This window comes from Conger conger, chromosome 13, assembly GCF_963514075.1.
Source record: "Conger conger chromosome 13, fConCon1.1, whole genome shotgun sequence".
Lineage (NCBI taxonomy): Eukaryota > Metazoa > Chordata > Actinopteri > Anguilliformes > Congridae > Conger > Conger conger.
Window position 1 is genome coordinate 43,559,974 of NC_083772.1, and position 23,200 is coordinate 43,583,173.

Sequence of the window (23,200 nt, forward strand, 5' to 3'; positions counted from 1 at the left end):
AGTGCAGGCCTCACACACACTCACACACACAGTACATAGGTAGAACTGTACTTGTAAAACACAAGTAATGCACCAATACCTCTCTGTGTCCCAGGGTCCCATAAAGTTCCCAAAGCAGTGGGGGCACCGTAAGGTGCAAGCAGAGTGTTTGGAGAAGAACCCAAACCCCATTGTTGGGGGCCTGGGCAGGGACGTCTAACTGTGGCCAGCGCTCACATCCTGTAGGCCTTGGAGCTGCTTAAACCAGACAGAGGAAATGGGAGCTTTTAGCAGGCTCTCCCCGGGCACCTAAATAGACAGCTCTCAGAGGAAACCTGTCTGGTCCCCTGAAAGGACCCCTTATCCACGCCAGAGCCTGCAGTCTAACAAACCGCCCATTGCTGTTGATCTGACATCCTGTTCACACCGGCTCTGGTCAGGTGCCGACAGGCAATAGAGCGGTCCGCTGTGGGCTGACCACAGTGGTTTAGTTTGTGGTTTTAGTCAATTTCAACAGTTTTGCCCGACACTGAGTCAATACATCAAAGGGTCTGGTCCCTCTCAGATGTGACTGTTAGGACAGGTGTTTTAAAGAGGCTTTTTAGCGCATGTATGCCTTTTACAGCAGTCTGTGTAATCCAGCTTGAAAAAGGTTTTTGTGAGTGAATACCATTTACAGCCATCTTTGTGTGAACTACTTAGCTTCAGAAAATAATTTTGTTCATGCATGCAATTTACTGTCTATGTATGTGTGTTCTCTGCAAGCATGCATGTAATCTACTGTACACACTGCATTAGATGCAGACTACTCATGTAGATAATCCTGCTCCATCACATTCTATGTCCTGAGGTCCCAGAGTGGGACATATGTAGCTGGATCTGTAGCTACAATACCGGAAAATACCATTCAAGTCTAAAGAAGGTAGAAATGTAAGATATTTGTAAAATATATTTCTTCCATATGGTAACGATTCTTGCAACTTTCTCAGCTGCACTGTTTATTTATAGGAGGCAAATGCCAAAACATGCTCTTTCATCACAGCGCACAAGGTCAGGACACACACACGCACGCTTTCTCCTCACTGGTCACGTTGTAGTGCAAATGTGCTAAAGCTCCCGGCCTTCCAAGCTGTGACTGTCCTATCAATCTGACGGGACCACAGGACAGGGAACCGTCTGACCTTCTTTCATTTGGTGAACAGGAAGGAGAAAGTTAATAGGTCAGTCGAAGCCAGCGACCGCAGAATCACCCACGCTCCACATCCGAAGCGGAGGAGAGAAAGGTTTTTGAACTAAGTTTGGGCACCTCCACTGGAAATCCAGTTAACAGGCCTGCTCTTCCCAATAAACAACTCAAAAATGAAAGCCATCTGTATGGAGGCAAAAACAGAAACATGGAGCTTGTTCTGCAGTTCAAAGCCGCTGGCAGAAGCACCCGGGGACTAGCAGGAGACTGTGCTTTTTCAAACTTTTGTAAACAACTGCGCTGGTGTAAAATCAAGCTCTGACCTGCCTGAAATTACCAGCAGCCAGTTCAAAACATAGCTTGAGCTGGTCAAGCCATATTGGGTATGGAGCTGGTCTCAGCTGGTCAACCGGGTACCAGCTGTTTCAAAACCTAGCTTGAGCTGGTTTTTCAGCAGGGTGTTCTTCTACCTAGAGCTCAAAAAGAGGTGCAGTACAAAGGGCCTGTTGTTTTGGCCTCCCTCCCATTTTGTTTGCGAGGTTTAATGGTTGACCGCAGGAATGAGAGGTTAATTTGTTCAAATGCAGAAAATCCCTTGGTGGGAAGCCCTGACACATGTATTTATTGGCTTACTGGTTTAAGTTTCAAACAGGAAAACTATTATAATAGATAGTATCAATGTGGAAGGACAATTTATACCCTGTGTGCCCAGTCTCTAAAATCAAATAAAACCCTGACTGCCTTTGGGAACCATGGACAATAAATTGATTAAAATTAGTGGTTGGTTCTTGAAAACAAAGTCTAAATTGTACATACTTTCCACTGCATATCATGAAAAAAATGTCCTGTTTTTGTGTTTTGTTTTCGGATATATTTTTCTACGGCACCCTGGAACCGGAGGCCACGTTTGTAATGAACATCTCCCCTTGTTTACTGGCTCAGTCTCTGTGTCTCTTCAAAAGAGCTCAATATTTTGGCAATATAAACAATGAGAGAATTGCTATGGAAATGAAAAGGTCACTTGCAAATTCACCATGTTCTTTCCCTTAAAAACAAACATGGACCAAATCAAAGAACTGATGAGTTGCAATTCAGCGCAACTGCTCACAAACATCTGACTTTAAAGGGACAGTTATCTTTAACGCCCTGAAGAGTAGGTCTTTTGGAATGTTTTTTTCATTCAAAATGTAAAAAATTAAGCGTTACAGAACGCCATTGCTTTCAATTACCAGTAGTAATTGTTACATCAGCATTAGAATGTTCAGTTCATTACAATCATATATTTCTGATGTCATGCCTTAATGTAATTTTAACTTTAGTGTATGTTTTTAATTGCCGCAGAAAGTTTGTGTGCACACTAAATGATATCTTAAAAGCTTACAGAAGTTTCTGCTGACCTGCTGGCTTTACAGTGGCTGAGGGTTTGTGGTTTGTTGTATTGGTTTGTGGTTTAATGCAACAAAACACACTTAAAGTAACTCCAGCTTTTACAGTAATATGTACACCTCCAGAGGGTGTACAGGAGTGTATTAACTTTTTATTTCTTAAGAAAATATTTAGTAGGCACAGCTGTAACAATATAAAACATTTTTTATAATTTAATAAATGCTATAAAATTAATGTGTTCATATGGACAGGGTCTAGAAGCACAACTGCTCTGAGTCTGTCATCAGAAATGTCTGTAAATATCCATCATTGCAAACAAAAACTCTCTGGAACAACTGAAAACTAACCTTAAAACTGAAATAATGTATATATTTCCAAAACTACAGGAAGCAAAGTATCTCCTTGGCTTTAGCCCTAGTGTTGTGTACGAAGATATACAAGACACCATAGTCAGCCTTAATGTTGTGTACAAAGATGCATTAGACACCAGAGTTAGCCCCAGTGTTGTGTACAAAGATGCATTAGACACCAGAGTTAGCCCCAGTGTTGTGTACAAAGATGCATTAGACACCAGAGTTAGCCCCAGTGTTGTGTACAAAGATGCATTAGACACCAGAGTTAGCCCCAGTGTTGTGTACAAAGATGCATTAGACACCAGAGTTCCCCCAACTTCCTGTCGCTGAGGAATACCTGATGATAAAGGGAGCCAAAATAACAAGGGAATACTGATGTCAAATTTAGATACGCTACATCACTACTGTAGGTTGTTGTACTTTTTTGAATGAGAGGAGAGTGCCACGTGAGTCTTGTGCACAAATATGGGAAAGAACATACCGGTCAAATATGACTCCAGCCTGGAAGAATGTGCGAGAGGTGCTATTTTTAGTAAAAGTTGGTATTAATAAAATTAGGCAGGAGGTAATGTCGCGCCAGTGCTGGGGTTGCCTGTCTTGGTATCGCCAGCACAGTGTGGGGGCAGTGATCAGAAACAACGCGTAAAGGCACATGATATCAGTGTATGGACAACATGCTCCTTAAAAGGTAACTATACAGCTTGCTTGTGAAATGGAAGGAATGGACAAAGAAAACATGATCATGGCCAACATTGAGTGATGAACTGTTTCTTGTAGCAATGAAGCCTTGTTTGTTACACTTGCAAGTTATACATAGATGTGGAAAAATGTAAAAGTTGAATGTGCTCAAATTTGGAATTATGTGAGGTTAGTTTCAGAAAATGTTAAATGATGGTACACCAGTGGTTCTCACTGGGCCTGGAGAGCCGCAGGGTGTGCTAGTTATCATTTTGGTTTTTGCCTTAATATCACCAACCAAATCAGACCCAAGAAACCATGTGAGTCAACTGTGTAATTAACTGCTTTAATTGCCCAATTAAGTGCTGAGTAACAATGAAAGCCAGCACACCCTGTGGCTCTCCAGGACCAGGAGTGAGGACCCCAGCACAACGTGCGGCTCTCCAGGACCAGGAGTGAGGACCCCAGCACACCCTGCGGCTCTCCAGGACCAGGAGTGAGGACCACTGGTATACACAAAAAAAAAGACACGGGGCTCTGTTTTCTGGCTGGCACATGGCGTGCGGCAAGCCATGGCGTTTTCACCAGGGATTTGGGTGCTCCTGAGCCCCATTGGTAATTTAGTGACCTGCCATGCACCAAAGTGGGAAGAGACGGGAAAGCAATGTGCCAAAGATCAGAACCCAAAACCCAATCAACAGATATTTGTTGATCATATGCAGGCCAAATTGACTTTGATATAAATCCCCCAAGCAGGAAAATTGCATACGTTGCATTATTTACTCATAGTCTTTTTTCTTTTTTATAATGTTAATTCCTGTATTTATAAAGGGTTGCCAACTCTTTTGGTGCTCAGGATCATGCCAAATGAAAAGACTACCACTAAAAACAAAGCTGTTCCCTGAGTAAACAAATTATATAGCCTATATCAGCTTGCAGGACAGAATTTTTTTTCAGCATGGTAATCTGAGAGAAATCTGTGATTTTTTATATAATATTGAGGTTAAATGCGAGGGCAGAATTAAGTGACAGCCGGACATCTCTCTACCTACAATCTTTAGACTATCGCAGAGCTATACCATGATCCACAGGCAAATGACCAAGTTCACATGCTCTCATGCTAGTCATCCCATTTATAACCTGGTAAATTCACTCCAATGCACAATTTCCCAGAGCTGCCCTAGATTACAGTTTACAGTTATCTAGCTGACACGTTTTTTCTTAAGTGACTTACAGTTCATTGGACTAAGCAATGTGGGATTAAGGACCTTGCTCAAGGGCCCAACAGCTGCACTGATCATATTGTGGCTGCTTGAACCACCAACCTTCCCGTCCCACTCAATCACCTTAGCCACTAGCCTACAGGTTGTCCCCTGCTCTACAGGGTAACCCCAACCCGCCCCCCCCCGGTCCCTGATCCCAACCCTCATCACTCCCACCCCCCTTCCTCCTGGCGCCTACACACCCCCCCTCCCCCTTCCCAGTCTGTGATCTCAAAATCACCCTCCAGCCAGCTGACAAAAGTTGGCAACCCTGATTTATTTCTGTTTTCTTTAACAATGAAGATTAGATTTGGGGATTTAAGTGATTCCTGATACGGGTGCAATTACTATGCAGTGGTCATGCTTTTTTGAAACACGGTCGTTTCCATAAGAAGATAGGTCGGAATGCATTTGCACCATTCTTTCAGTGATGCTTTTTTTCGGTTCTATCAATGTTAATTTTTTTTAACGTATCCTTTATTTGACCAGTTATCCCCCATTAATATTAAATATTGTTTTTTCAGAAGAAAAGAAGCGGCATTGCACCAGTTTCAACAGGCAGAATACGAATAAAAGAAGAACAGTAAATATCATCATCATACATTTATCTACCAAGGCTACTCAGCCAGTGATGGACACCCCCAATCTGTATCATAGGCCTCCTCACAGGTTAGGAGCATCTAGGTCTGGAGTGTCATTATCCTGGAGGGCTGCAGTATCAGCTGGTATTAGTGTTTCCCTTCCAATCAGCAGCTAGTTAAAGCCTGGAGAGCAAGATGCGTGGATTTGTGAGCCAATCAACAACTTAAGTGAGTTACTGGTTGCTCAAAACAGTTTGAGGACCACACGAGTTGTTTGATGGGAATAAATATGTGGTTCCCCAGGAGGGTGGCTTCCTGGCGTGCAAGTGATGAGGCAGCATGTTAGCATAGCGCTTAGGTTATCCAAGGTTGCGGGTTCAAATTCCCAGATGTGTGACACTGCTGTACTACCCTCGAGCAAGGCACTTCCCCCCCAATTCCTTTCCAGATGTATAAATTGATCCTATGCAAAGAATGTAAGCTGAGTGAGTCTCTGAATATGGGTGTGATAAATGTGCATGTGAATGTAATCACTGGCACTTAAACACCCAAAATCTGCAGAAAACTGTGGCTCCTCCAGGACTGGATTTCAACACCCGAGATCTACAGGAATTTCATGAATTGCAGCAAATTAATTTTGTTTGAAAATAATTTTCTCAGTGCTTGGGACCGTAGCAAAAATAGTCATTTTTCCAATTCTCGCTGTCAGGATGGGATAAGGCCATCAAATCTTATTTCCTAAACATTCTCTCCTGTAATACTATTTTAATATGATGTTACTGTGTGTATGTTATGCAGGTAATCAAGAAACGTTTTGATTTGCTGTTCACCCCAACATTAAAGGGACAATTCACCCACAAATTAAATTGAGCTCAGTGGATGTTTGTGAGTAACTGAGGAATTGTATTTGGAAAGAGTCATTGCCACAGAGTCTTTGAAATATTAATTTTTGGCACGTTGAGCACCATATAAATATGCATCAAAGACATCCTTCACAGTGAACTGTGGAAAACTCATCAAATCTTGAAAATCTAGAAAATCTCAGCAAAACTATCTGGTTGGATAGATAGAACTCCAAGTATGTGGAAACATACTTTCATTTCATTTTTGGGTGAAATGTCCCTTTAAGTTACGGTGATATTTTTTGCACGAGCTGAACGGGAAGTTAGTTGCGGGATCCTTTCATCAGCAGAGCAGTAGTGGTAAGTCAAGGCCATGGCCCCTGAGGGCTGGTACTAGAGGGAAGGTGATGGAAAGGTAGCACCCACCTGTTTTAGAGGGGCACATGGTGCATTCGTTGATTCCCCAGGCCAGCCCAACCCCTCGGCAACAGGTCTCCTGGCTTCTGAGCCCCGGGAGGGGGGAGCTACACTAAAGAATGCAGAGTGGAAACACATGGTCACATATTTCCACCATCTGAGAATCAAAGCCTCGCTCAGCATCTCACCCACCCCGGAGAAACAACTGCGGACGCACATGACGCGATCCTCCTAAGCCGTTTCAGGCTGGTATCCAAAGAACTTTATGTTAGCTTTTACAACAAGACTGCTCAAAACACAGCAGTCAAGGCATAGTGAGTTCGAAGGGAAGACAGAACAAGTCTGGCTCCCTCCTCATCTTCCCTAACCTGCCTGTGACTCGAATGAGTTGCGTTTCTTATATTTGGCACAATGATGCAATGGTGTTTGCTGATGCCAGAATTCAGCCTTATTGAGGCCCTCTCCTTAACTATTCAGGCCCACCTCCATGTCATCATTAATACGAGGTATACTGAGGCCAGGTTCAGCTCTCCGGTTAGCTAATATGTTTACAAGGGACAGCATCAACCAAGCAGGAGGGAGGACTCACAGGTGAAGAAGGGAAGGGGGCGCTCTCATCTGTCAGATGAAAGGTTTCACTTGGGAGGGAAGTATTAAGTTTCTATTAAGTGTTATAAACATAGCTGAATATCTTACAGCAGCAAACAGCACTTAGGTAAAAATGACACAGGTTTAGGAATGTACACTCAGAAACAATATCAATCAATATCGCACATCATACTGTGCAGAGACTTCTAGGTTTGCACCACTGGTGCTGGTCCACCATGACACATTAAATATTTACCATGAACTGCGTCAGTACATATATAACTCAAACAAGTTAGGATTTTCTCCAAATAGTTTTGTAATGAAGAGATTTATTGCTGAAATGTCAGACTATATATGGATGTGTTTTTTGGTATAAATGTGTGTAGGGCATGAGATAGGGCCTGACCTGCCCGTTGCGGACCTCCCTGAAGCAGTACTTGAATCCGGAAGATTCTGTGTAGGTGGCGTCTCCACGGATGGTCTGGGCCTGGATTCGAGGGGGCGGCGCCTCTCTTCTCTCGCCTGGCAGGACGATGTTCCTGGCCCCTGACAGCCCAGATGACCAGGTAACGGTCTCTGTCTGCTCCCTCACCGTGGGCCCGTACCCCACCTTCACCACCTGGTGGATCTTCACCGTGGCCTCTGGCGGGTGCTGGACTCGCACCTTCACCATGGACGACCCCGAGGCTGCAACACAGCGTAGTGCACGATTACAGGCCCGGTTCTGCCCTGCTGTAAAATCCATACTAGTTTGACCAGCTTGAAAATTGAGCTGGCTAAGCTGGTCATGAAGCTGGTCCAGTTGGGTATGAGCTGGTCAACCAGCTAGTGCTGGCAGCTTATCTGAGCTGGTAGCTGGTTGGCTCGTTGGTAGCTGCTTTAAAACATAGCACAAGCTGGTCAAACCATGTCAAGCTGGGAGTTGATCTGAACTGGCCAACCAGCTACCAGCTGTTTCAAAACCTAGCTAGAGCTGTTTCTTTCAGCAGGGTGATCTCCCTGCTGGGCTAAATGCAGACAGTGAGGCAGAGACATACTCACTACTATCTCAGTGTTCACATACTATTGTGCAACCAGCCCTAAAACAATTGCAGATCCACCTCACTCTCCAGTCCTAATGCTCACACCCAGGTCCCCATGGCTAACAACGGTTGCACATTTACTGATGTGACCTCTTAACAAATCACAAACGGACAGTTGCTGCTTTGTAAACCACTCCGACTAGTCGTAAATTTGATCCCATTTCAACCTCATGGTTTCAGTGTTCACAACTCTACGAATCAGAATTTATGTCGCCAAACAGTACAGGGGCTGTTTGTAAGTTTGTGCATGAAAAAAAAGGCGTTCATAACCAGCGGTCTATTCAAAGTACAAAAGAGAAAAATGAGCCTTCATCCAATTCGCTAATGGAGTGTTTTCCCGCTGCTAATTAATGAACCGTGCCTCCAAAAAAAATGGAACTAAAAACAGGGTAAACCCTCTCTTGAAAGGTGGTGTTTGTTCTCATGAAACATGCGGTCGCTGTGAGTCATGTCGACTTCCCACCGTTCTGTTGGCTGAGGTTACACTTTGGCATACAGAATTCCGGGTGGGAAAAAGTACGCTCGCTGCCAATGGGACCAGACTCTGAGCAGCAACTCAGAGTCCAGTTCTGAGTCATTTCTCAACCTTGTTCTTTCTTCTTTAAGGACTGAAAGAATAACAGATAATTGGTTAACTCTGGCTGACTCTCACTGTTCAAACTCTGTTCCCATTTAGGCTACCTATCCTCCACAGGCTCCATCCTTAGCAAGATGGAAGGAGAGCCCGGTTCATTAGCACAAAACTCAACATGTCAGAGGCCTGGCTTCACGTCTTTGCCGTCCCGGACATTGCTTTGGATAGTTACAGAATTGAGTATGCATTCGCTAAGGATATTAGAATGCATAATGGGTCATTTATAGATTACTGAAGGGCTACTCAACTCCAGGTCCTGCAGGCCTCAGTGTCGACAGGTATTTGCTCCAACAATGCACTACACCACCCGATTTCACTAATGAGCTTACGTCTTGAAACAAGCAGCCTAGTGGCTAAGGTTGAAGCCCCAGTGTAGCTACGATAAGATCTGCACAGCTGTTGGGCCCTTAAGCAAGACCCTTAACCTCGCATTGCTCCAGGGGGGATTGTCCCCTGCTGAGGGGTATGTCAACTGTACATGGAAAAAAGCATCTGCTAAATAAAAAGTTATAACAAATGAAGTGCATGGTTTGAGTAAAGACCTGCAGATGCTGTAGCCTGCAGGTACCTAGAGTTGAGTAGCGCTGGATTATTGTTTGACAGATAATGAGTACTGAGGGCCCTTGGGCTCGTTATAATGACGTTTCCTTGAGGTATATTTGTCTAACCATAAGGTGAGAGCAAGTTTGAAAACAGAGAGGTGTATGTTCACTGCATTGTGTCTCATGAAGATCTTCTGCCAACATCTACGACAGTCAGGGGCCTGTTTTAAAACAGGCCCGGGTGACCTCATACAGCAGCAGTGTTAGATCAGCTCTCTCATTCCCAAAAAAAACTGACTTTTATATGTGTGTTTTAGGCCCCAGCTGAGCATTCCCTCTAGAGCCGAGCCTCTCTTCGAGGTCGTTAATAAGTGCCTCCCGGGATCCGTAAAGATCCCTGTGTGAACCCCCACCCGAAACCACCCCACCGTTGAGCTGCCGTGAGATTGACGACCTTCTCCTCGGCCATTTTAATTGCCCCAAACTATTTTGCACTGTCTAGCCATGTCAGGATAAGTAATGGGTCCCCTTGACCGCGTGGGGGCCGAAACAGAGCCGGTCTTTGTGGGCCTGTTTTGGGGAAGCTCTTTGGGATAACGTCCGACTCACAAGTCCTGTCACATGAAACGTCTTTGGTTCACAGGAAGCAGGGGGAGAAACACCCGAAGGCTTTATCTCAGGGCTCAGGGGGTTGGAAGTGAATAGATTATGTTCAGCGTGCTGACTGGGCTTTGCGGCAGCGGCCGTGGCTGAGACCGTTGTTATGATACTGAAAAGGCAGGATCCATGGGTCAAGGCATCTGGAGCAGGTCCCGACCATTGCTCAACACAAGCTCACCCATTCAGGCAGACGGTTAAAAAAAAAGGAAACGCGGGCCAGTAAAATAACATTGGCTGACAAGAATACTCGACCAGAGGGATCAGTAAATCGGCGCACTTAATTACGATAAGGGGCTAATGGTTTTCAAAATGGCAGCACTCCAATCATGTCATGTGACCAGGCCTGAGGCACATACGGAGCTTTTGTTGGCCAGGGCGCTGTACCTCTTCAATAAATCTCACTGGTTACGGTTGCTTGTGTTCAGAGACTTCCTGCAAATGTAACTGGCCTTGGTTTTGTATTCTGAGCCTATAAATTCAGCATGTTCATGTTCAAGTCCCTCAGTCATACAATTTTGGCTTTGTCTACTCACTGTTCCACAGGAGAGAACACCGGCTCCCCTTGCATCATTTGGTCGAGACACACATCAAAAAAATACACACACTGAAGAATCACACAAATCTTTGGAAAGTGGCGAGTAGCCTAATGCCAATAGTGTACATTTATGTCACTGAGCATTTTAACCAAAAATGAAAATTGCTTTTCAGTGCTGACAAAAATGACTTTTCTGTTCATCCGTAGTGCAATCTTCTCAATCCTTTCGGTTTAAAAACATACTTTCCTTAACACTTTGATTGGCAGATGGGACAAAGCATGCCTATTCACCCAAATGGCGAAAGCCTCTATGTTTCTCTGTGTCCAGACTGTCTGGCTCTTTATTAAGCTAAGCGGTTTATGTGGTCTTGCGTTTTACACCACTTACTGCCAGATCCTGCACTACAATGTCATATTCACATGCAGCCAGCCCAGACTCTGTCACGCGCAGCAGTGACACTGCTCAAGAGCTCCTGTCCAACACATGAACTGATCTTCAGGAGCCAAAATGGCTGGCAGTTGTGACATCATCCCAAATGACAACACTATTTGCTTCTTCTTCATGTTTATGATTTGTAGAAATCCGTACTACTCAGCTATTCAGTTTGAGCCTGGGGTCCAGGGGGTGATACAAAAATAAACATTAGGGATCCAGATGCAGCCATAGCGTCAGAAGAACCATGTGCCTTTAATAGGTGTAAGGGGTTGGAGAGTCCACAGCCCAGGCTGTTTGAATGATAACATATCATAGCACAACACAACACATAGCATAGGATAGCACAACACAACACATAGCAGAGCATAGCATAGCTCAACACAACACATTGAAGAGGAACAGGCCATTCAGCCCAGAAATGCTGGCCTTTTCCTACCACTAAAGTCTACGCACTGCTTGGTCGGCCTTAGCTTGCTAAATAGTATCTTGCACCGTATCAAGCCTGGTCCTGAAAACGATGGATCATGATGCATCATGTGATGAGCTGTCTGGCATATCACAGAAGGCTGTCAGTCACTCACCACTGGCCTGGGGGTGTGCCTGGCTCTGCAGGGGGAGGACAAACTCCGAGTGGGTCAGCACCTGCCGATTGGCTGCCATGGCGGGGCTGGGCGGCGGCTTCTCGATGTCATTGGTGGAGGGCCCTGTTGCCGGGATGTGGCAGAACTTGCCGGTAAAGTTGGGCGGGCACAGGCAGCGGTCCTTCTGGATGCAGACACCCCCGTTCCGGCACAGCAGGGGGCACACGACTGCGAGAGGCCGTCCGTGTTGTTCACGGGAAACAAAAAAAACACGATATACAACATTTAGATAATATAAACAAATCCAGTTTCATTGTCAAATCCTTTCCCGTGTCCACATCAACTAACTTGTTTTTCCAATGTTCATCTCCCTGCAGAATACTGCATGATATAAAAATGACATAAAAATAGCCAGAGCAATTGGAATTGCATAATTTGTCTTCGATTGCTCAATAGACTACAACACAGTACACTGGTTTTAATATCTCTGAAAGGTTGGGCTGGTGCCTTTGCCCAAGGATATCTCTTCCTAGAAGAGATATCAGCAACATGAATACCACATTTGTCCAGCAGACATCTGGAAGTTCAATACAGGTACTCTTTATAGCAGAAACTCAGCTACCAGCGGGCAAAATTACGAAAACTGTGAATGACACATTATTTACAATGACTGAACTAATGCACTCAACAGTAGATGCATAAGCACCAGTCCTGGGTCAAAATACAGAATTGGTTTAGATTCAAATACTTTTCTACACATTACCGAGGTTGTCTTGAGTATTGGAACCCATGAAATATTCTCAAAATGTGCAAACCCAAGTTTCTGGCCCTCTTCATTGGCTAAATTGCAGCAGGCAAGATCAATTGAACACAGAAAAGCATTTGAATGTATTTCACCCAGGTCAGACAAGCACTAGCAACTATTTTCTGATTTCATGGTTTCATGATGTGCAGAAACCACACCGTCTGGATCTGAATATGTCTTCGGATAGAACACTGGATTCAATGTCTGTGCCTTAAATAGGGGAGGTGTTGTGTTTAGGGATTAGGGATTAGGGCAAACTTCCCTGTTGAAATCCAGCATATGATGAAAATTTTATTATAAGTAGACAGGTTGCTGGCTATAGCTCTGGTATGAACATGGCATGAGAGGTCTCCTGAAGAGGTACCTGGTCCTTAAGGTACCATGCCTGCGGTTGTTCCTGTAATGCAGACCATGGAGGAAGACAAGAGGGGGACGTAGAAACCAACCCGGCAAAAACCTCAAAACCCATGGCAATCTGAACGGTAGTGGGGTGCCACGTGAAGCACAAGCTAATAATGCACAATTAATGCATTAATTTTGACTGAAATGCTGTTGTATTTTATTTTCTTCATCCCTTTATTTAACAAGTCTAGTCTCAAAATCTGGCCAAGAAAACAGATTAAAAATTAAATTGTAATTGCAACCAGTAAATGGCTGAAATATCCGAAAAGATCTTACAACAATCAAAAACGGTCTGTTGAACTCTAAGTCTTTAACCCCAGCATTAAATGAATCAAGAGCAATGAGCTCCTGTAATGTTTTTGGAGTTCATTCCAAGGAGCAGGAGCATAACATTTTAAGACCTGCTTACCCAAGTCTGTGTCGACCTTTAGCACAGTTAACAAAATGGGACACACACTAGAGTGCATTTGTGTGTGTGTGTCTGCGCATGTCTGAGTGTGTGTTATTACCTTTAGAGGTCAGAAGTTATTTCGCAACTGTAATCCTTTCGATAAGACACAAATACCTCATCTATTGTTTAGCAAGGCCTCCAGAATCAACATCTGAACCAGGGAATGTCAAAGACTTGGCGTAAAGCCTGCTGGGTATTTTGGAATACCTCAGCAGATGAAGTGCAGTCAATTTCAAACAGACACTACTCGAAGGTGAAACATCCCCTTTAACCGAAGTAAAATGCTTGTATTTTGAACTGTGACTAACCCAGAGTGTAGGGTAACTTGGCCGAGGAGGGAAACTCAGTGAACTGGAATGACCTGCATGGTGTATGCAGTCCTGCTGCAGACGCTCTGGATGTCTGTCAGTTAAGAGCGTACACGCTCTCCAAGAACCTCCTCGTGGGGAAACGAGAGCGCGGTGAGGAACACACCGAGGCAGCGGAGCCCAGCGCCCCCCTGTAAGGCAGGGCCACGCCCGGCAGGGGAAATGAGGGATCCATTACCGTAAGGCAGAGGAGGACTCCCACAATCACCTTAATTAATGAGGTTAACCTCGACCCGGGGCGTTTGGAGCCAGGGAGAGCCAGAAGCTGAAAGCAGTCCAAAGTCCACACGGATCCATCACTCGGGAGAGGCTCACGCCTCCTTAACCCCTTATGGGCCAATACAACCTGTGTGTTACATCTCCCTTATGGGCCAATACAACCTGTGTGACATCTCCCTTATGGGCCAATACAACCTGTGTGACATCTCCCTTATGGGCCAATACAACCTGTGTGACATCTCCCTTATGGGCCTATACAACCTGTGTGACATCTCCCTTATGGGCCAATACAACCTGTGTGACATCTCCCTTATGGGCCAATACAACCTGTGTGTTACATCTCCCTTATGGGCCAATACAACCTGTGTGTTACATCTCCCTTATGGGCCAATACAACCTGTGTGACATCTCCCTTATGGGCCAATACAACCTGTGTTACATCTCCCTTATGGGCCAATACAACCTGTGTGACATCTCCCTTATGGGCCAATACAACCTGTGTGTTACATCTCCCTTATGGGCCAATACAACCTGTGTGACATCTCCCTTATGGGCCAATACAACCTGTGTGACATCTCCCTTATGGGCCAATACAACCTGTGTGACATCTCCCTTATGGGCCAATACAACCTGTGTGCCTGCAGGCTCCACAGCTCCTCACGAGAGGGCAGGCCTCTTCTCTACAACTAATCTATGAGGCAACGGCCATTTTTCACAGCTCCGGTGGAGAATTAAAGGGCTGCCTCTTCAGACAGGACAAGCGGTCGCGTTTGTCTGGGACTAAGTTGTATTTGTATTTATATTGTATTTTATTTTGTATTTATCTTGGTACTGTAGTTACCCTCGTAATTCCTGACTGACTTGACCTATTGTGCAGTGTAGATAAGGTTCATGGCTCTGCAACTGATTCTATGTGAATTGAAGCTCATCCAGCCTGTTTGTTTTAATGACATTGACATGCATGTTTTTGTACGTCGCTTTGAAGTCTGCTGAATGTAATGGAATGGAACGTAATGTAAAGAAACAAGCCATATTCCAGAGCAGGAGGTTCCTTGGTGTTTCAGGTTTCAGGACGATGCATACGTGTCCCATATCGACACGTGGCCGGGTACTTTCGCAGGTTACCTCACTGTGCACTGTGGTGAAGCGTAGATGAGGTCATGGGACGTACGTAAACGCTGTGACTTCATTGTTTGCTGTCAGGAAAGGTTGGAGTCACCAGTGGGAATCGTGGAGAGGATGAGAAGATGACGAGGTTCGCCGAGGCTGAGCTGCACTGTTGTCTTTTTCTTTCTCTGAAAACAATGACATCAGCCGCAGGGCACTGAGGAACAGCTGTGGCTTCTCCCCCGAGTCTTGGAGCCGTCCCTCAGATCTCCTCCCTGCCCCAATCCCAGCTGCCCCAAATTCACTCCGCTTGTCCAACAGTTGTGTTCTCCAGCAAAGCGTTAGCACCTCGGTCATAAGACTTTGTGTATCTTTCCTCTGTGCTCAACTATCTAGGCTTCCGGTTTGCCCTAGATTGGCCATTTCTGCTTCCAGTTCTATTATTTGGAAAAGGCAGTTTGTTCACAAACACTAGTTCACCCTCATATTAATGAATGATCAAGCTTTAGCATTTGTAATTGATATGCAGAAACAATAAAGTTGTAGTGTATTTTTCAGGATGGTTAAACATCTCTTTCTGTTTCACCTGGATAATACTTATTGAGGGTACTGGCCCAACTGGACAAGTGAAATATCAAGCAACTGGCCTGAACCAATCTCATAATGGCCCTGGGCAAGTAGACATTCCTTATTGTTGAGCCCCAACATTTATTTGTTGTGTTTTGATTTCCTTGGTTTGCATGTTCATTTGGAAAAAGTACTACCCTGGAGGATGAACCTTTCCATCATCAGCCTTATTTCTGAGAAACATTCAAATAGATTTCCGCCCTGCTGAAAAAATCTTTTGCCTGAAAATTAAAATGAAAATCTTATAGAGACTCTAAAACAAAATAGTGTTTAAGCCTTTAACTGAGTATTCCTTTGGTGGATAAGTGTTATGTTCCTGTGTTCTGTGTGTTAGTTTATCACTGTATATTATCATCATTCTTGTTATTTATTATTTTTCATATTCATGTCTGGTGTTCTGTTTACATTCATTAGTCTTTGCACTCGTCTTCCCCTGTGACGTCTGAGTCTAGTCCAGTCACTCCCTTGTCTGCGTGCCCCACTATTCGGGTGTTTACGGTAGTTCCGGGGTTCAGTCTTCCTTCCAATCTTACATTCCTTACTTCCTGCTTTCTCTCCATTTCATGTTTGTACATAGCACTAATATACTAATCCCAACTAACATAGAATTTGTACAGTACTAATTATACTAACACACTAATATGTTTGTCAAACTAACAAACTAACATTCACTCGTTTTGGGTATTTGTAATTTAAATCACTTAACTAACTTACTAATGCATCTCCAGTTTCAATTCTGTTCTGTAACTCCACCTCCCTATTCTATCACTGATTACTTGCTTAGTTTCAGCGAAGTATTCGCACCTGTCTCTCTGTATCTCTGCATCTCCTGATTCTCTGCAAATTGTCTACTCCCTAGTCCGGAGCCGTTTGTATTACATGTGTGTCTTTGTGATTCCAGTCCGCGTTTTTGTTTCCCCCTCGTTCTTGTCCCATTACCCTTTCATGTGTCTCACCTGATGTTTATTTGTTAGACCGCCCTCACTCCCATGCCCCGCCTAGTTTGTCTCATTCCCCTGTGTATTTATACCTGTCCTTTTCAGTTGCACGCGGCTAGTTCGTCTTGTCCTGTTCTGTTCCCGAGCCCTTGTATTCCGTCCCCCAGTTCTAGCCTCCTTGTTTTCCTTGCCCTTGTTCCTGAGTCCTTGCCCTAGTTTATTTGGTTTTCTGGTTTTGACCCCTGCCTGCTTCCCTGGACTCTTCTTTACTTTTTGGATTTTTGTACCTCTGCCTTTTTGGACGGATCCCCTGGTTTTGACCCTGGCATGTTTTTCAACTCTGCTCTGTCTGCCCCTTTTGATATTAAAACCTGCCATTTTTCTGCACCCCTGTCTGCTACTGGTTCCTCTGTTCCCCCCGGCATAACAGATAAGCAGGTGTGAAGTACATTTGACTACTTAGGACCTGATTTACTTAAATTGATTTGAGGATTTCAAATGTATGAGCGGAATGTATGAGTTCATGATATACTGAAAGCAGATAGGCATAACCAGCATTTATCTTTCATGATCCCTGCCCCCACCACAAAGTACAGCCTGAATGCAAGGACATTAGTTAGCTATTAAATTAGCATTTTCATTTCCCAAAATGTTGCAATTTCCAGTAGGAATACCCACAATTACACAATCACTCACATGAACCAGCAAGAACGATCCCACATTGAAGACAAAGTCTGAGTGTGCCCCAAATAGTGCTTTATGTCTCAAGTGTCCGGTGGTGACATTACATTACATGCCTACAACCCTTTAGAAGATCATGCCCTTTTTTACTACTATCATATATTCTGAAAGTTTTTGACGGTGATTAAATAGGAAATAACTACCTACCTGAACCAAAACTCTCAGTATTTTAAGAATATAAAATATATTTCATGCAGTAGATTGTGAGATGCATATTGAATCATATTAGTGCAGTTGAATATCATTATTTACGTATTTGATCTTTGTGTGAATATCAAAAACTATATTTTTTACCTGATAGAAAGAGGGTTTGACACATTTCCAGTATCTGTGGAATCTTACACCTGAGAAACGTTTCGAAAGGTTTCTGATAAAAGAGTGGGAAAGGAACTTCCAAAGCACAGGAATGAAGAGAGGAAGAATGAGGCCTGGGTGAAGTAAACATCACACTCAGGACAAACATCACTTACAGACTGTAATGTTCCAGAGCTGAATCAAACATCACTCATAGACTGTCTGTAATGTTCCAGAGCTGAATCAAACATCACTCATAGACTGTCTGTAATGTTCCAGAGCTGAATCAAACATCACTCATAGACTGTCTGTAATGTTCCAGAGCTGAATCAAACATCACTCATAGACTGTCTGTAATGTTCCAGCGCTGAATCAAACATCACTTTTAGCCAACTATCTGTAATGTAACAGTGCTGAATCAAACATCACTCTTATCCAACTATCTGTAATGTTCCAGCGCTGAATCAAACATCACTCATAGACTGTCTGTAATGTTCCAGCACTGAATCAAACATCACTTTTAGCCAACTATCTGTAATGTTCCAGTGCTGAATCAAACATCACTCATAGACTGTCTGTAATGTTTCAGTGCTGAATCAAACATCAGTCTTAGCCAACTATCTGTAATGTTCCAGCGCTGAATCAAACATCACTCATAGACTGTCTGTAATGTTCCAGCGCTGAATCAAACATCAGTCTCAGCCAACTATCTGTAATGTTCCAGCACTGAATCAAACATCACTCTTAGCCAACTATCTGTAATGTTCCAGTGCTGAATCAAACATCAGTCTTAGCCAACTATCTGTAATGTTCCAGCGCTGAATCAAACATCAGTCTTAGCCAACTTTCTGTAACATTCCAGTTCTGACTGAAACATCACTCTTAGCGGACTATCTATGTTTCAGTTCCTGCTCACACATCACTCATAGCGGATTGTCTGTAATCTTCCAGTTTAGAGTCAAATATCACTCTTAGCGGACTATGTTTCAGTTTCTACTCAAACATCAGTCACAGTGGACTATCTGTAATGTTACAGCCTCTACTCAAGCATCAGTCAAACCAAACTGTCTGCAATGTTTCAGCACCAACATCTTTCATCCTCTGCCTCAGAGGAGCAAACAGGAAAGACAGGAAGGTTGTGCAGCATTAAGCCGATTTTTCCTACGGAAAACGTACCTCTGGGCCCTGGCATGTGATGACAGTTAGTCCTTTCCAAATTGGAGCTAAACTTTCCTAATACAACTAATGATATATAATGATAACTTTATTTATAGAGCACTTTTCAAACAAGAAGCACAACTAGCTTCCCAAAACCTCAAACAATTTAAAAACATAAAATAAATTATCAGTTAAAGACTCGGTCTGACGTCATTTTATTTTTTCCCCATTGTCAATATATCTTGAAAATACTGCAACCTACAATTAATTTATCCTTCCAAGAAGCATTGTCCATCCAGCCAATGCAAGATGTAGCCAATATCCTGGAAGTCATCAACTCCATTCTTGTCCAAAAAGGAATAAAACAAGTCAAAGAGACATACTGTTGCTTTGGTCGCCATAATCCCTCATTACCAAGAACCGCACCTTTGTATGCCTTACTGAAACAACTTTGAAAAGTGACAGTGATCGCTTTTTCAATGTGTGGAAAGTTCATGGTACCGTCACTAAACACTAATCACAAAAACTAAATGGACCATGTTTTTTCTCATAATAGGTTGCGTGTTCTGAAAATTTTAATTTCCAAAATCTGTAGCCTGTCAGGAAGGATGTAGTGGCAATTTTTGGTCAAACCTTTTGTCAAATGCTGCACTAAGATCTAAGAATACAAGGCTAAAATTCTCACCAAAGTCAGCAGGACTGATTGGCACTAAAACATCATTAAACAGTTCAGAAGGGAAACTAATTCATGTCCCCTGATATTACAGGCTCAAAGGACTACTAACAGCAATATAATGATGGGAGGTGTTAACAAAATCATCCACATGAAATCACAGGAATTTCTCACATAGCTCAAGAGAGAATTCAAGAGTACTATTTGGGCCGGGATTTTTTGTGATCATTTTGCAGCCTTATGCATTATGCATATACTTTAAAGGATTGGTACATACAAAAACAAGCTGTTTACCCCCTACCTACCATTCCCACCCTCCCCCTTGGAGTGGGATTTACAATATGATCCGTTCTAAATAAAAATCTATGACAATTCGCAGATATCAAAGTGGAGAAGTACTTTGTACTTTGCAGGTCCTACAGGTACATTTGGAGATAGTGAAATAGCAGTTGAGATGCTTTCCAAATCCACTTTTCTCTAGCCTCTCCTCAGGTAATGAGTATTTTTTCAAAAGAAGACCGTATTCCAGGTTTATAGGGAGCAATAGCATCAAGTATAGTCAATACAAGAGCCAATGAAACTAAGCCCTCAATGTCAGGTGACTGAGAGCAAAAATCTTTGCAAAAGCACGAGACAACTTGTCAGCAGCTGACAATTAATGAGGCAAAAACAAAAAGAGCGCTTTCACATTTCTACATTTTAAACAACAGAAAGCTGAGCATCAAAATGAATGCCGAGATGGTCAGACAAGCAAAGAATCTTCATCATAAGACCTTTTAAGTTGAAACTAAGAGTGAAAATCAAAAGTGCCTCTTGTTGTCTGTGGCACCGGATGTAACTACAGTAAGTTAAAATGACTGAGTGAGGAAGAGAAGGAACTCAAAGGAAGCAGGATTTGAGATGTCAGAACAGGTGCATAGCAGTAGTGTGAACGTGAGAACTTCAAAGCTAGGGAGAGTCATCGCATCTACAACACTACATTTGAAATGGCCTTTATGCATTACAGCTAAACCATGATGAGCGCTGTTGGGCATCATATCGCACACAAACCTTTTCAATGTGCTCCTCTGCGATTTTGGTGACAACCATCACACTTAGAGAAAGCGCTGCTTCCAGAAGGTATCCCTAACTAGGTTTAATGAAGTGTCATAAAATAACTGAATAAAACTAGCAAATAGAACACGTCCCACAATGTACACTCACCAAGCACTTTATTAGGAACATTTTTACTTTATTACACGTACTTATTCATACGATTATCTAATCAGCCAATTGTGTGGCAGCAGTGCAATGCAGTCATGTAGATACGGGTCAGGAGCTTCAGTTAATGTGCATATCAACCATCAGAATGGGGAAAAAATTTTGACTGTGGAATGACATGGAATGTTGGTGACAGGGTGGTTTGAGTATCTCAGAAACAGCTGCTAGTCTCCAGAGTTTGCCAAGAATGGTGAAAAGAATGGTGTAAAAAACAGAAAAAAAACAGTGAGCAGCAGTTCTGCAGACAGAAACGCCTTTTAAATGAGACGTCAGAGGAGAATAGCCAGACTGGTCAAAGCTGGCAGGAAGGTGACAGTAACGCAAATAACCACACATTACAACAGTGGTATGCAGAAGAGCATCTCTGAAAACACAACGCATCATAATTGGTGGATAGGCTACAGCAGCAGAAGTCTAAGTCTAATAAATACCTAATAAAGCGCTTGGTGAGTGTATATCAAATACGGTCATACAAGAATTTGTGGCCAGATGCCAAGATGCCATTGCATCTCTAATTGCATTTACAAAATAAAATAAATTAAAATCAATAACCACAACCAGATTCTGCCAGGAACTCTTAACTGATGATAGCGAATGATAGCGAATATCGTAGCGAATATAATAGTGAAATGAGTGAGAGACACAGAAGTAAACTCCCTGTGGAGGGGTGGTATAAGCAGCACAAATGTGCCCTGCATTTGCATCTGCACAAGCTGCAATGTTAAACCCTGCTGTAAAATCCAGTTATGCCAGCTTGACGAGCTTGACAATTGAGCCAGTAAAGCTGGTCATAAATGGTCTAGCTGGGTATGAGCTAGTGCTGGTAGCTTGTCTGAGCTGGCAACTGGGCAAACATAGCTTGGGCTGGTCAAACCATGTCAAGTTATGTTGAGTGTAATGTCGAGTTGGGAGCTGGTCTGAACTTTTCAATCAGCTACCAACTGTTTCAAAACATAGCTTGAGCTGGACATTTTCAACAAATGAAAACCATAACAAAGTGCTGCCACTTAACCACCCCAAACTCTTCAACTCTCTCGATGTTTTGGCTCACATCACTCTAATGCTGCTATTTGGGGGGGGGGGGGGGGGTGCATTATAAACCAACGACGAATCGAATGTCTTAAGATTAGACGCATATAATTGACATCAGGGCTTGATTACCCACTCACTCTGTGTACAGTGCGTAGTGAAGAGCACACTTAGAATTAAAAGCAAACTGGCTATTCTGAGAAGAGCCAGGCTGCAACTCTTCGAGAAATTAACACCTCTACGGATAACGGTAGGAGCAGGAGGAACCGCAAAACGAAGAGCCGTGCAGAATGTCTGGCGACCCCTGACCTTGGGGTTTAACCAAACACTCTCTATGGCAACAGGGTGTAGGGGGCGCAAAATTCTAACAGACGTGAGCGTTCACCTCGCGCTAGCCCTCCGTCAGCGAGTGACAGCACCAGAACACGTGCGCGGTCGGGTTCGAGGCTGGCAAACTCGCGGGAGGGTGTTACAGCAAGAATGTCTAACAGCTGGGACCTCCGGCCCCACAACACCTCTCCGCTGTCTGGACCCCCCTCCTGAGCAAACATAAAGGTATGAAGCTAAAACCTTCAGCCAACCCATCCCCCTTATGAACCCCCCCCACCATTAAACAAATAAAGGAGTGAAAGAAGTTGCCCCCCCTCCCTACCAGAGAGCACTAAAACAGGAGTCTGTAAAAGAGAGAAACTGATCGCTAGCACACATTAGCATCCGGAACGTTCCCTGAGAGATGCGAGGCGGAGCGGAGGGTGGAAGGTGCGGTGGGTTACTCACAGACTCTGAAGCCCGGTCCCTGGACGTGGCGACTGCCCTGCTCCGCGTTGCTGTAGAGGGTGGTGACGTTGCCTCGCTCACAGAAGTTGGTGCAGCGGTCCTGGGTGCAGCGCACCTTGCAGACGGTGGGGGTGAAGAGCACCTTGATGCGTTCGGCTCCTCGCAGGCCCCTTCCTCCTCCTCCTCCTCCTCCACCGGTGGTCTGGTTGTCGGCTGGGAGAGGGAAGAGCACAGAGAGGCAGTAGAGCAGCAGGAGAATCCTGACCGGGAGCATGGTCCGTCTTTTACTGCCGCCTCATCTCCTGTAGGAGAGAACGGAGACCTCCAGATGTGCAGCTTCGCTTGAGTGTGTGTGTGTGTGTGTGTACGCGTGTGCGTGTTCTGAGGGGGGCGGGGGGGTGGGGTGGGATACAGGAGGGGGGGGGGGGGGGGGACAAAAAAAAAAAAGGACCGACGATAGGAGCTCCGCTTCTCTCCTGGAGAGAACGCAATTTCGAGCAGGACAGAGGGGAAGGGAAAACTGAAGAAGAAAAAAGACCCGATACCACCCCCTTCCCTCAAAATACACCAACGAGAAAAGAGAGGAGGGAGGCGTGCGAGCATGAAAGT

At 44.1% G+C, this 23,200-nt stretch overlaps 1 protein-coding gene across 1 annotated transcript in view; it reads right to left on the reverse strand.

Moving 5' to 3' along the window:
- LOC133107820 (latent-transforming growth factor beta-binding protein 4) overlaps positions 1-22,941 on the reverse strand; it is a 90,195-nt gene extending 67,254 nt beyond the window's left edge. The window contains exons 1-4 of the mRNA XM_061217023.1: positions 22,592-22,941; positions 11,743-11,970; positions 7,679-7,959; positions 6,694-6,796 (exon numbers count right to left, since the gene is read on the reverse strand). Of these exons, the coding sequence (XP_061073007.1) occupies positions 6,694-6,796; positions 7,679-7,959; positions 11,743-11,970; positions 22,592-22,865 (886 nt within the window). The 5' untranslated portion in view covers positions 22,866-22,941. The remainder of the gene's footprint in view (positions 1-6,693; positions 6,797-7,678; positions 7,960-11,742; positions 11,971-22,591) is intronic.
- Between the last annotated feature and the right edge of the window lie 259 nt (positions 22,942-23,200).